At 47.2% G+C, this 14,453-nt stretch overlaps 1 protein-coding gene across 3 annotated transcripts in view; it reads left to right on the top strand.

Annotated features, from left to right (window-relative positions):
- Window positions 1-45: 45 nt before the first annotated feature.
- The window catches only part of ATP2C2 (ATPase secretory pathway Ca2+ transporting 2), a 25,510-nt gene continuing 11,102 nt past the window's right edge, over window positions 46-14,453 (top strand). For 2 of the 3 annotated variants that reach the window (XM_042877256.1, XM_042877254.1), the window contains exons 1-12: window positions 46-4,010; window positions 7,264-7,371; window positions 7,862-7,978; window positions 9,611-9,700; window positions 9,776-9,811; window positions 9,893-9,954; window positions 10,490-10,598; window positions 10,677-10,826; window positions 10,930-10,998; window positions 11,423-11,498; window positions 11,724-11,790; window positions 13,018-13,142. In XM_042877256.1, coding sequence (XP_042733190.1) covers window positions 3,912-4,010; window positions 7,264-7,371; window positions 7,862-7,978; window positions 9,611-9,700; window positions 9,776-9,811; window positions 9,893-9,954; window positions 10,490-10,598; window positions 10,677-10,826; window positions 10,930-10,998; window positions 11,423-11,498; window positions 11,724-11,790; window positions 13,018-13,142 — 1,108 coding nt within the window. In that variant the 5' untranslated portion in view covers window positions 46-3,911. Of the gene's footprint in view, window positions 4,011-6,778; window positions 6,895-7,263; window positions 7,372-7,861; window positions 7,979-9,610; window positions 9,701-9,775; window positions 9,812-9,892; window positions 9,955-10,489; window positions 10,599-10,676; window positions 10,827-10,929; window positions 10,999-11,422; window positions 11,499-11,723; window positions 11,791-13,017; window positions 13,143-14,453 lie in introns of those variants that run through there. The other variant, XM_042877255.1, reaches the window with a different exon arrangement.

Genomic DNA, 14,453 nt, shown 5'->3' with positions numbered 1-14,453 from the left:
CTTTAAATTCTGAAAAGAAAGAACAAAGTTTAAGGAAGCTGAGGAAACACAGGAAGACAGTTTTCTCCAAGGGAAGGGATGTGTCAGATCCAAAAATACATCCACCACCACCAGTGTCCTCTTCTGGAGGGACCACCTCTGTGGGGCAGAAGTTCCTAGAAACTTCTTCTGCTCAGGCTGGTGGAAAGTGCTATGAGGAGAGCAGGGCTGATGTGAAGAAGTCTACAAGGTTGAGACAACATACGCAAGAGTCTTTGGAGCCTTGGCACACATAGCAGGACTTGCTCATGGGGGTTGTTTGCTCTACCATCACACACTGTGTACTCAAGCTGGACTTTTCTCTGGAGGTGGTGTCAGGTGAGCATCGATTGCCTCTGGCAAACTGTGCAAGAACAAAAGAGGTCGCATACCCCTGCCTTTCATTTCCCTAATGGCAGAGAATCCTGACAATATGGTTGTGAAGCACTTTGTGTTTTAAAAGTTACTCCTTTTTTTTCTGATCACAGAGGAGAGCTCTTTGCTGGACTCACAGGGTACAGCAGGGAAAACCTAAAAGGACTTCAGCATTGTTTAAAGCCCGTTTAAAGACACCTTCTCTTGATGAGTCTACAGAGGTTAGCCCTATTTCTTCCCATCATTTTCTCCTTGTCGTTAGCTTGTGCAGACAGAGTATCAAGAACCTTATGGGAAAAGCTGTGCAGAAGGAACAAGGCCTTTTGGCATTTTCCGTGCTGGAGGCAGGAATGATGGGGCTCATTGCACCTGGCCAGGGCCACCCCACCAGACAGGTCTCCCAGCTTAAGCAGCAGAGGCTGTGCGAGCAGAAACCAAGAGATTTTAGAAAAATTCCCCTTTCCAGTGACAAAACGAGGGGCAGATCTTGAGTATTAATGAAGCCAGGTTATTATCTGCCCTGTGTCAACAGCATTGGAAAACATGGAAAGGAACCATTGCCTATATCTTAATTTCTTGCTGTTATAACAGGTTGCGAGCTTTCAAGTCAAAAACCCCTCTTCTCTGCCACCCCTCGCTGTGCACAATAGGCTGCACAACACACTGCTCTCTTTTTCTCATCAAAAGAGATTTTTCATTTGAAGGATGTGCCAAGAAGGACCCATGTGGGCAGGTCGTTGTTCCCACAGGCAGCAGTGGTTATTCTGCACAGGGGCATGGGAAAAACTCGACCTGAAAGCAGAATATTTGGACACCTGAGCAGCAGCAAACTCCATCATCCCATGCAGCAGAGTTTCTTTCCCTCAAGGTGGCAGAAGAGGAGCAAAAGTGTGACCAGCCCAGAATATGGAGAGGGAAGCAGGTGAAGGAGACTGAGCCACCCGCATGCTGCAGAGATCCTGCACCCATCCGTAGGGCCTCTGTGAAGGAAGCAGCCCTCTGTGGTACTTAGCCAGCTTTCTGCCTATGCTGCTTTGCTGACAAATCTTCCTCTGGATCAAGCCTCCATGCTGCCAGGCTGGGGTGGGATATTGATTTGTTCCCCACAGAGGGGCTCACAAGGGGACTGTGCTTGTCTCACACAAGCCAGAGCCCAAAATGCTCCGTTTTGGACAGAAAGCAGCACCCAGAGGTAACTTTTCAAGCTCGCACATAGAATCATAGAATCATAGAATGGCTTGGGTTGGAAGGGATCATCCAGTTTCCATGGGCAAAGGTTGCCATCAGGTTGTCCAGGGCCCCACCTCCAGGGATGGGGCATCCACAGCTTCTCTAGTAACCTGTGCCTGTGCCTCCCCACCCTCTGAGCGAAACATTTCCTCCTCACAGTAATAAGAAATAATAGGAAAATAGGAAATAATAGAAAAAAACTGTAATTGCTATGGTGTTTTTTTTTTTCTGTAGTGTGAAAAATGTGTTAGTCCAGAATGAAGAAAAACAGCTTATATCAGTGTTGCTTTCTTTACATTATAGCCTTGATTCAGTTTAGTCCTGGCCAGCAGTTGGACTCCATGATCCTTGGGGTCCCCTCCAGCATGGGATATTCTACAATCCTGTGTCACCTGTCTGCCTGACTTCGGTGCTTAGCACCCAGTGGGTGCCCTAGTGTTCACTGGGCTGAGGCATGTTGGCCTCTGTAACCTACATACACTCAGGATTTTGTTCTTCTCTGGGTTGTTTATTCAGTACGGAGCTACGTGTGTCTCCACAAGCAGCAGCTCTGTGCCAAGAGGAGGAAGTTATAGGAGGAAACCAGCAACAAGAGCCTGTTGCTCAATTAGCTGCGTTGTCAGCAGCGCTTGGCTTACAAAAGCCGCACTTGGGATTGTACAACCCACACACATTGCACAAAGCTGGCCTCAGGACGAGCTGAGGTTTTGCCTATTGGTTGCTCCTCTGCCATGTGCTGGCTGTATAGGTGGTGGGAGAGGTCTGGGGGTCAGAAAAGCAAGGACAAGCTCAGGCAAATCTTTCCTCCAAGCACAGACAGGGAGGAAATGTTTTTCACGTTTTTTCTATCAGGACATGAGGGATGATTCAACAGGACCCCAAAGCTGTGCCCGTGACAGACGTGCTCAGATGAGCAGAGGGATGCATTTTCTTGTGAAGTAGTGCCTTCTCTTTTTATCAGGACCATGGTAGAGCTGGATGCACTTCTGCTCTTTGCAAAAGCTACAGAAGGATAGAAAATAGTCAAATGCATGTGGAATGCTGGGATAATTTGCCACCTCATTCCTATAGATTGTGCTAAGTTTTGAACCTTCCCAGTGCCTCTGAGAGCCCTGGCTGCCTTCAAGCCCTGACTAAGACCCTGAAGACCTGGATGTGAACTGCCTGAAAACCAGTGCCCAGCATGATCCTGGCTGTTTTCCCGTGGGAAGGAACATTGTTGCAGTGATGCAGGAACTTCCTTCATCTGCCTGACGCATCCGCTTCGGGTCATTAAGAAAGCATTTCTCAATCGGGAGATGAGAGAAGTAGGAAGTCCCAGCCTTGTTTTACAAGAGACTGGCTGTTTGCAGTGTTTCCCAATCATTTTGCTCTTCCCTCAGCCTTTGGAAAGGAATCCTCAATCCAGGCTGCTGCAGTGGAGCATGGCGTGTTGGAAACAAGTGTTCCCTGCATCTTACAGCATCGTGTGGGGTGTCCCTAGGGCTCCTCCATTTTTGCTGGAGCTGGGATCTGGAAGATACAAGTAAGGCTGCACTGAAAGGCTCAGTGGTTGGAAGTTGGCCAGGCTTTGGGCACCACAGGCGGATTGGGGTGCTGGCAGAAAACAGTTCTTCTGCAGATAATGGCACCATTTCTTTTCCTTTAATTGGGAATGACATTTGTTCCCTAACCACAGCTTTCCCTGGAGAGGTAGGATTTAATCCCACAGTTTGCCTACCCCAGAGGGACAGTTTAAGCCTCATGAGCCCTGCAGTCACACTGCCTGGGGGAGTGTGTAGGTTTCCTGGTGCAGACCCAAGCATGATGCTCCCTGACAGGCAGCTGTAAATCTCCCAAAGTACGCAGCTGGTTAACCTCATCCATATGTTGAGATCCACCAAGAAAACACTCCCCTCTGGCAGATGAACGACCGCGCTATTTAATAAATCAGCATCGCAAACTCACAGTGGGTTCACCTGAGCAGGGTGGGGGCTCACCTTACACACACGCCATGCATCGGTGCCCAAGCAGAAGAAAATCCAAGCTGCTAAGCTCTCAGTATGATCTCCAGGTGCTGTGCACACACACACCACGCTCTCGTATCGCCACAACCTCTCTTAAACATAGACAGGCTTCCTCTGGCTTTGTGGGCGAAGGGTGTGCAGCCTCCCTCCGGCACCTGCAGCCGAAGGCGTGACTTGGCAGCAGGTGACACTGCCTCTCCCTGCCTGTAACCACAGCCCTGTGCTTGCAGGACAATCCAAGCAGTGCCCGTGGCACTGGGTGCTCCCACCGCCCCGGCAAAGATGGTGGAAGGAGTGCTCGCCAAACTCTTCCCCAAACGGCCATCTGCTCGCTTCGTGCAGAAATATCAGCCCCTTGGGAGCACCGAGCCAGAAGAGGAGGTGAGGATTTCCCAAAGCCCTTGCTGGGACCTGCCGAAATACTTTTTGTGCTTGGGGTTCAGTCTGTCGCCTCTGCCTGCAGATCTGCTCTGTGCCGTGGGAGTGTGTGATGTGGCTGTGGCTGTGAGCTAGGATGGGGGTAATGATGTCTGCCAGGCAGCAGGGTGAGGAGGGGGCTTGTTTCTGTGGGCTGCATGCAGTGCACACCGCTCAGGGTCTGCGGGTTGCTGGGCAGTGCACACACCGTGTGACCCTGTGCTGCTCCTGGGCATTGCTGCACTGAGCTGGGCTGCAGGGCTCAGCTTGAGGAGCCTGCTTCACAATGCTCGCTTTTCCTGAAAGATGCTGATGTACGAATGCTGGTTTTTACTGCCTCTTATCACTACTGCCTATGGGTCAAAGCACAGTGGTTCAGATATCACATTTGTTGCTACTGTTGGTTTTTCTCCACTAAAAGTTGCAGGCTGGGATTCTTTTGTTGCCACACTTGCTCAGCACAGGGATTTCCATTGCTCAAGACACACTTTTCTCCCACACATCAGAGCGATGCGGTGCTCTCCCACATGAACCCGATCCTCAGCATGCAGGGTTCGCCCTTAGTCCATTCTCAACAAAACCGTCCATACGTTTCCAGATCCTCAGGTTCTTTCCTGCAATCATCTGACTGAGGCCTGTTCTCAGATATCACTTCTGCTAATCCTCTGAGCCTTTCAGAGCCTTGTCTTTCCAGCAGAGGGGCTGATCAGCGTGACAGAGAGAAGAAAGCAAGGCATTGAGCTCTTCCTCATAGCAGCACGGTGTGTGGTGCTGCTCTGTGCTCCTCAAGCACAGCCCCAGACCCCAAGGAGAGGGCGATGCGGCTGAGGCTGCGAGTGTCTGCAGTCTTGTTTCGATGGGAGGCTGAGGTTTCTAACACTGTGCAGTCACAGTGCCTCCAGCAATTGGGCTGGCTTGTTCTGCTGCTGTGCCAAAATAAACAGTGATAGATATTTACTGTGAGATGTACGCCCTGCTTGAATTATAGCTCTGGTCCTGCAGAGTGTGGCACGCTCATAGCATGGTAGGATGACCAGTTTCTGCTGTGGGCATGGCAAGTAGGCAGAGATGTGAAAGCCCAGTGGCTTCAGGCAGGTCCTTGGTGGTGAACACAAGGCAGCTGCTGCAGCACAGCTGTGCAGGGGCTGGAGGATGTCAGGAGGGATCTCATTCCAGAGCCTTCATAGATGTTATTTAGGGGCACACCAGGAAAGCTTCTAATAATGCTGTCACAAATAGAAACCGCTTCAAGGTCTGTGGGGTCACTGCTGGTCTGTGGGGTGGAGTAATGAATAGCACAGTTATTACACCCTCAAAAAGAAAATTTCCAAGCTGTTCTATTTAAGTTCACCCAACAATTCTTTGTATTTTGTAAGCATCCCAGTAACCGCCATGGCTTGAACAACTTGGTGTATCAGGAGCATATTCCCAGGCTGTGATTTAGCCTGGTAAATGACTCACATTTCCCTGACACCCCATGCACATTGCATCTGCAGAACCCTTTCTGTCCTTTCCCTTGTGGCACTGAATCCAGCCGAGTCTCAGGAGCCAAAGCCTTGAGCACAGACACTACTCAGCCCTGTCCTCCATTCAAGGTTGAGGTGGGCTTATTTCATTCCATAAGCATGAAGAATACACAAGAAGGCTTCTGCTTAAGGCTTTAAAGGACCTCTTGTTAGACTAAACAACTTAGCCCACTTATGACCAGATTACAACATACAGACTGGTCCAGGAGCCCCATGCTTTTCCCCTTGCTGCATAACAATTGATGGCTTGTTTTGGGGTCAGGGATGGAGGTGACAGGGCAGGCAGCTGCACAGCTCTGCCACAGAGTTCTCCTGTCCCCCAGCATCCCCTGAGCTTGCAAAATAACGGGTAAATTCTGATTTTGGTTTTGTTGTGTCTTGTTGCCCAGCTGTATGATGTCACTCTGTTGTGCTTCAGTTACGTATAAGGGATAAAGGGCTGAAAATGTGAATTGTTAATATTGATAGCCCACATCTGGTTTAAAACATAGATAGAAAACGATGCCAAACATACTCCCAACTTGTACATCACTGGAGCTGTCCTGGAAGTAAAAGCCACACCATGCTGATAGGCAGTCATGGCCAGGCACAGGCTGATCAGTATGGATTAGCTCACAGCAGTAAAAGCACTCATTCACAGCAGCCATGGTGCTCAGACATCATGCATGTGCTTCCGTCATTCCTCTTCTCCACACCTTCCTGAAGGTAAATACCAGTGATAGAGCTGGCAGACCTGGCTGCTCCACCAGCAGTGTAAAACTGTAGGCACATTGCCTCGTGCCTGTGCCGCTTCCCATCCTCCATCACCTCTCATCAGTCCATAAGATCCGTAAGATGAGGCTGATTTCTCCCACTTGGAGGCGATGGAGGCAGGGTCTGCTTCCTCCTGTTGGGGCAGAGATCGTCCTAGCTCACCATTACCATTCTTTTTTCCCTCTGACAGGTTGGTTTTGTTTTTAATAAGGAGAACCAGGCTTTCCTTTCTCTGAGCACAGAACACAGAGGGAAACACTGGTAACTCTGGCATGTCAAAATGCTTATCTTGGGCGGGATCCCTGCAAACAACAGGGCCCCTCATGCTTTCCTACCCACAGCACTGCCACATTTGTCTTTTAGCAATTCAGCTCCTAATCGTGTTGCTTTCTGCCAGCCGATAACAACCCTAAAGAAGGTTCAGACAGCCTTTCAACCCAGGCAGCACCTCAGTCATTGTGAGAGTTTGATGGAAAACCACTCAGCTGGTCCCAGTCCCTGCCTGCCCCTCTCTGCCAAGCAGCTGGAGGGGATTGCAATGATGAGCTGACCATTGGATGTACGCAGGGGTGAGCAAATTTAGCCTAATAACCAAACAGAATTGAGTGTGATAATGTTGGTCATTCTGACAGCACAGCAAATGTCCTGCTCTCCCACCCCCACAGGAAGGATCTCCTGCCTGCAGGGACAGAACCAGCATTCCTAGCAACCTTGGGGTGAACACTGGGGCGGTAGAGCAATGGGGTGCACCTGACTTTGGGGCTGAGGATTAGTTAGGGAGTGTTATAAAGTGCTGCAGTGGGGATGTGGTTTTGTTACCTGTAGGACCACAGGGCTGACAGGATAAGAGAATGGAGTTGAGGAAGGAGTAGAGAAATGCTAAATGGTTTCTGCTGATGGGGCCCTCATCTAACAAGTGCTTTATCTCCTTTCTGCAGAGCCAGGAGTGTGAGCTGAAAGTCATTGAACAGGAGAAGGAAGTGACAGTTCTGCTACCAAAAGATGCTTGTAAATGCCATAAAGAAGACTTGGCTAAAGCCTTAAACGTAAGGGATTGTAGCTACATTCAGAAACATAACAGTAGCTGTGCAGCTATTGACCCAAATCACCAGCAGCTCCTTAAAAATCATCATGCGAGTGCACACAAAATATTTCAAACTTGCTTTTTAGAGCAAGTTTAATTTCAGAGACAAAATTCCTGGTTTTATCACCCTCAGCTGTCTTCACAGCCTGGCCTCGTGCTCCAGCTCTGCCCCATCCCCTGCTCACAGCATTGCTGCTGCTGAATGGGGTTGCTGGTCCCCAGCAGAGATGTTGACCCTGGCAGGGCTGGGTGCAATGCCTGGCATTGTGACTGCTGCTTATGGCCAGTGAGATGGATGGAGAGATACTGAGGCACAAGAGGGAGGTTCTCAGTCTCTCTTGCTTTGCTCCTGGGTGAAGTGAGAGTCTGATGTTTAGACTTGCTTTTGTAGTTTTCTGTGAGGGTGAGGATCCTACACCACGTAATGTTGTTTTACTTTGATGTCCTGCTAGGTTGATCTACAGACTGGGCTCTCTGAGTTTTCTGTGCTGCAGCGAAGGTTAAAACATGGCTGGAATGAATTTTCAGTAGATGCCACAGAGCCTATATGGAAGAAATACCTGGACCAGGTAAGTATTTTTGGCATGGATTCCTGGTTCCTGGTGACAGCCCCCTAACTTCAATAACTCTATATTGAAACATTCCATGAATTCAGCCCTGGGACAGGATGTGCCCCAGATCCAGAAACTGTTCCCACAGTAAAGCCATTGTGAGGTGCAGATGCGGCTTCATTTAACCTGGAGATAACATCTTAAAATAAAAATAAACCTTTTAATCTCCATGCAGCCCACAAATCAAAAGTTATAGCTCAGTGAACTGGTTTCTGAGCTCATCTGTTCTCTTTAAGGTAAGTGATAAAATCTGGGAAGGTTTGGAAAAGCCAGCTGTACCCAAGGAATCAGGCAGAAGGTGGATTTGCTGTCTTTGTTTTCCCCAGCCAGCTTATCTTGAATTTTCTTAAATACTCTCATATACATTGAAAGCATCTTTCACCTCTCCAAGGAATTTTTGTGAATTTTTGTTAATTTTTGTTCTCTGAAAGATCACTTCCTCTGCCCAGGGAGTGGTGGAGTCGCCATCCCTGGAGGTGGTCAAGAAAGGTTTAGGAGTGGTACTAAGGGACGTGGTGTAGTGGGGCAGTGTAGATGGATGTCGGGCTGGATGATCTTGGAGACCTTTTTCAACCTTGGTGATTCTGTGATTCTTTGAGGTTTTTAACCAAATAGGAAGAGTGGTTTTATTTACCTGTTTGTTTTCAGCTAGCAATTTGACTGTTTGGCTATTTTTTAATTTTTATTATTGTTACTTTGCTCCTTTTGGTGTTGTCTTAGCTGGGTAATGAAGATTCTCTTTGTTTTGGAAGGCTTGCTTTTTATTTCAAGGATTATCCTTTTTTTCCTGTGTGATCAATGCACTTTTACTGCTTTGATGTAAGCATCACTCAATCTCTTCAAGGATTCTTTTATTTTCAATAAAAAAATGAGATGCTGGGTTGTTTGGTTTGATTGTTTGGTTGGCTTTTGTTTTGTTTTGTTTTTTGACTCTTCCTTGGCTGCCTTAACAAATTATTTCTCCTGTGAGGAGATGAAACAAATTATTCAGTGCCATTTAGTTCTACCAGTTCCTATGCTAGCTAAATGGAGTGGTGATTTTTGCATGTGGGAGCAGGGCCCTTAAAATCCTTGCCACAAGTGAAGGAGAAAGTGACAGTACTCTCCCATCATGCGTGGCTTCCCCATTCTGCTGCTGATTTTGGTGATGTTTCCCATTTTGGGGGGGTGAGGGTTGCAACACCTGACAGTGCTGGCTCCTGTGACCAGGGCAGAGCTTGGCAGATTAATGAGGAGAAAAGGGGAGGGTGGGGGGAAAAAAGATAGGAGTTCTAGTATCAAATTCTAAAAGACAATAAAAGGCTTTGTCCGTGCCTGTCATGCCTCTAAGGAGATTTCAGTGCTAGCCCTGCCCTAGGTGTCTGAAAAGGCAAACCTTGCCTGTGTAGGGTGGGGGAAAGTGGGGACATCGGTGTGTGATGGTGTGAGCCTCAGTGCTGTCCTTGCGGACCCCAATCTGACTACAAACACTGCACCCACTCCATACAGGAAGGTTCTTGCAGCCAGACAGCATCTCCAGCCCTTTCTGAACAGCTCTGAGACCAACTCAGACCGTGTTTATGTTCTGATTCGTTTTGTTTCCTTTTCCAGTTTAAAAATCCCCTCATTCTCTTGTTGCTGGCTTCCGCTTTGGTAAGCGTCATCACTAAGGAGTACGAGGATGCTGCGAGCATCACCATGGTAGGTGCACATCTCCTGTTCCCCAGCCCTTTGCTTCCCAAAGCCAAAGTGCCTGTAACACCTCTCTGTCCTCAGGCTGTGCTCATCGTGGTCACTGTGGCCTTCATCCAGGTACGTGAAGCAGGGCTCAGCCCCACTGCCCCCAGCAGGCTGCTCACCTAACTTGGTTTCTTTTCCTTTCTGATTTAAAAGGAGTATCGTTCTGAAAAGTCTCTGGAAGAGCTGAACAAGTTGGTTCCTCCTGAGTGCAACTGGTGAGGCGCAGCTGGCTGGTAGGGTGTGAGTCCTATGGGTTATGGGGCAGGACTGGCTGGCAAGGAGTATGATTGCAGGTCGTTGCTGGTGTAATGAGAAAGCAGTGTCTGGAAGATGAAGATGGGCTGAGAGTGCTGGGGTTGTTCAGCCTGGAGAAGAGAAAGCTCTGGGGAGACAACACTGCAGCGTAACTAATTGGGACCTCATGTCATTTATTGGTGACATGTGAATGTTCTGTGATGCACCCTTCTGTTCACTAATTTAAACTGAGCAAGAGGGAAGGAACTCTCTCTTCTCACGGTCTAATGGGAGGTGTCCTTGCCCATACAGGGGGGTTGGAAAAAGATAATTTCTAAGGTCTCTTCCAACACAAAGCATTCTATGATTCTGTGTTTAGTGCAGATTTTGTTATTTACACTGCAAGATCCTTGGGGCAGAGCTCTTGCTTTCCTGCCTGTCATTCCTGAGCCTGCAGAAAGAATAATGAGCTCACAGCCTGGTTTCTTCTCTTCTTTTTCCATTTGTCTAATCTAGCCTGAGGGAAGGAAAACTGCAGCATCTTCTAGCAAGAGAGCTTGTGCCTGGAGATATCATATATCTTTCTGTTGGTGATAGGGTACCTGCAGACCTCAGGCTAATAGAGGTAAATGCAGCTCCGTGGAGAAGGGCCAGCTTTAAAAGGGTGTGTTACCAGTGCAAGAAATTGCATGTTTTTATTTAGGTTACAGATCTGCTGGTGGATGAATCCAGTTTTACAGGAGAAGCTGAGCCTTGCAACAAGACTGATGGTGTGTTACTAGAAGCTGGAGACATAACCACTCTGAGCAATGTTGTTTTCATGGGGACCCTGGTGCGATATGGGAAGGGAAAAGTGAGTCCTCTCACCCCCAGTCTTTTCCTTGATGTTGGTCACAGAATCTTATCTAAAAGATTTTTCATCTGTTTTTCTTTTTTCTTTTTTTTCCTCTTTTCAGGGTGTAGTTATCGGGACAGGTGAAAATTCACAGTTTGGAGAGGTGTTCAAAATGATGCAAGCTGAAGAGGTAAAGTCTCTGGGTCACTCTGGAAATGGATCATGAGGGGGAGCACTGCTGGGGGTTAATGCATTAGATCTGTCTCTGCTGTTGAATGCCTGCATGACTGAGAGATGCCTGAACCACGTGACTTCTTGGTTGGTTGGTTTTCTTTCTTTCTTTTCCTCCACTTCCTCTAGTATATCAATTTTTAGTTCTGCACATGCCATGCTTTCACTGGCTGCATCTCTGAACCAAACACAGATGAGGTGTTAGAAACTAATCAACTATTGATCTCAGGTTTGGAGTGGGTAAGCACTGGGCAACATGGGGCAGTTGTAAGGACTACAGTAATAATGAGTAGGTCTGTGTGGGGCTGTCATTCTGCCCCTACCTTCATCTTCTCATCTTTCATAATGCACAAAGAAAAACAGCTGTTCTCTCATGTTTCCAGACTCCCAAAACACCTCTCCAAAAAAGCATGGACAGACTGGGGAAGCAACTCACCCTTTTCTCCTTTGGCATAATTGGTGAGTTGAACACAATGCTCACAGTTGTGTGTGGAGCTGGGAGAGCCTTCTGTGATCCAGGGTTGCTGCTTTTAAAAGTACTTGGTGGGAATTACTGAGATTTTGGGAGGTGGAAGCAGAGATTTGGGGGCTTCACTGCATAATTCGTTCTTCAACAGCAGCTAAAGCAGATTGGAGAGGTATACTTTTCTCAGTGTTTTTAATTTGATGTTTTTCCCCCGCCAGGTTTAATAATGCTCATTGGCTGGTTACAAGGAAAGCATCTTCTCAGCATGTTCACCATTGGAGTTAGGTAAGGATTTGAAAGCTCCTTTTCTCTTTGATTTGTACTGAAATACATTCCAGGGAGTTTTCTGTTCAAAACAATGGGCACTTCACAGAAGAGAGCTTGCATAAGATCCTTCTGAAGTACATGCTGATCTTGCACCTGGTGTGATTAATGTTGGCTTTATAATTGAGTTTAACAGAAAAAGAAGCATGGATGTCTTTGGAAATCAATTACATTCAAATATATTCTTCCTTATTTTCTCTGAACCAAGTATTTTGAAAATCTTCACTGGCACTTCCCAGCTCATCTTGCCATGAGTGTCCTTTCCTGTCTGTACTATGAATTCAGTGGGAGTGTAACAGCAAATATTAACCTTTGCTGTACTTTCTAAATTTACACATAATGACAGGAATGTGTATTTTATGGACCTGAAATGCATGTGCAAGCTCTTAATCAAACATAATAAACCATGTGTTTCTAGTAGCGCCCATAAAATCTATTGTTTGATGTTGTCATGACTCTCAAATGAGTCCTTTAGAAAAGCTTTCCATGGAAATAAATAAATATAAACAATACTACAGATGGGGGGACAACAGAGCAACAGGGAATGAGGTGTGGTGGCAAAGAAAAGCAGTTAAGTCTGAATGTAGGGGAGCAGCCCGTGGCTGAAAGTCCTCCTTGGTTACACTTTGGAGACATGTGGAAGTGCTCAATTACCCAAGGAAATAAGTGAAGGAGGGATATGGCCAGCGTCTGAGTTTTCCTAGCATGCCAGCTGTTGTGGGCTTTAATGTTGGCCCCCTTCAGTGTGCACAGCATAGAGATATCTGGGCAGCTCATGCTCTCCTGATGTAGTTTGTACCCACATGTAGGAGATGTGGGGCTGTGTATGGATGGGAGTCAGTGGCTGTCAGATGAGTTGTGATGTCAGGGAGAGTTTACGTTCCATCCAAGTGAATGAAATCCAACCTCTAAATCCCTGCTGAACCAGAAGTTAATGCTCTTCAACCATGTGAAAAAGAAAAGTGAACGCTTTGTCAAAATTACCCAGGAAATGTTGAAGGGCTGGATAGGTATCTTGCTTTTTATTTTTTTTCTCAGCAGTCCCAGTGGTTAGCAGTGCCCACGTCCACTCAGATGTGCCCATGTGGGCAGGAAGACTCACCCCACAGAGATGTCCCTTTGCAATGGTTGGCCAGCACTTGCAGTCTGACCAATACATTGAAACCATTTTCTCTCTGTTGCCCCCAGCCTGGCAGTGGCTGCCATCCCAGAGGGCCTTCCCATCGTGGTCACTGTGACACTGGTGCTGGGTGTTCTTCGTATGGCCAAGAAAAGAGTGATTGTGAAGAAGCTGCCCATCGTAGAAACCTTAGGTGAGTTTGCAGAGGAGCGAGAGGTTTTGGTCATTCGTACAAACTCAACTGAGGTCAAGTGAGCCTCAGTTTGATTTTTATTCTATCATTTTATTACTTTATTTAATTGCTTTATTACTTATTTATTATTTTAATATGAAAATATGTGTATTCTATCTTGGAATATGCTTACTGGGCCTGAGCAACCCCCTCAAACTTAAATGCTACTTCATGTTCCTCACCTTTTTCCCTTACTTTAGTGACAGTAATGTGCTCAGGTGCTGTCATCTTTTAGGAGTGATGCAGAGAGAAATCAATTGTGACATCTTCCTCCTGCTGCAACCCATCCCACAGCAGTGGCCCATGGGGAGCAGTACTCCTCTGCAGCCTTGCCTGTTCTGTTTGAGTTGAAAGGCTGGGTTTCTCCTTTTCCCCCATTCCATGGGACCATCCTGCAGGTCCCTGCCATCCATTTCTCTGCTGTCTGGCTAAAAAGCCTTGCAGCCCCTCAAGCTGAGCCTGATGGCATAGACAAAACTATCTGGTTTCCTGTAGTCTGTGTAGCCATCTCCCTCGTGTTCAAAGAGCTGTGGAAAATGGGGATAAGAGAGGATGTTGAGAAGGCATCCAGCTCACTCTCGCAGCACGAGGCAGAATAAACTCTTTTGAAAGTATTCCTTATCTTCAAACTGGCCCTCATCCCCAGGTCACTGTATTCCAGGCTTTGCTATTCTGACCTTGGTCACTATGGCAATCATATGAAGGGGCAAACGTGTTGTGCATTTAGGACCACTCATAAAATGTGCACCAAGTGCCAAGGCTGGCCCAGGTAGTTCAAGATATCTGCTGTGCAGCTGGATCTTCAGCTAAGATTTGTCTGCCTTTGAAATGCTGCTATTGTTTGAACTGCCCTTGTTTGTTCTGCAGTTAAGGAATCTTATCACCCTGATTTTATTGTACCTGCCCTGACCCAGACATCTGAGACTGCCTTATCTCATTAAGAATTTTGTTCTGGAAGGGTTGCTCCCAAATAGACATACTGTAAGATGTCAGGTACTCTGCCAGGTGACCTAGAAGTGGAAAAAACTGTACTCTCCATACATAAATTGTACAGCGTCTGGTAAACTTCTCAAAGGGAGAAAAATTATCATAGAATCACCAAGGTTGGAAAAGACCTCCAAGATCATCCAGTCCAACCATCCACCTACCACCAATATTTCCATACTAGATCATGTCCCTCAATACGACATCTGAATGTTCCTTGAGCACCTCCAGTGGTGATTCCACCACTCCCTGGGCAGTCCATTCCAGTGCCTGACCACTCTTTCAGAG

Source organism: Lagopus leucura, unplaced genomic scaffold, assembly GCF_019238085.1.
Source record: "Lagopus leucura isolate 7727_CA_CO unplaced genomic scaffold, USGS_WTPT01 Super-Scaffold_100017, whole genome shotgun sequence".
Lineage (NCBI taxonomy): Eukaryota > Metazoa > Chordata > Aves > Galliformes > Phasianidae > Lagopus > Lagopus leucura.
This window is presented reverse-complemented; position numbering and strand designations above follow the sequence as displayed.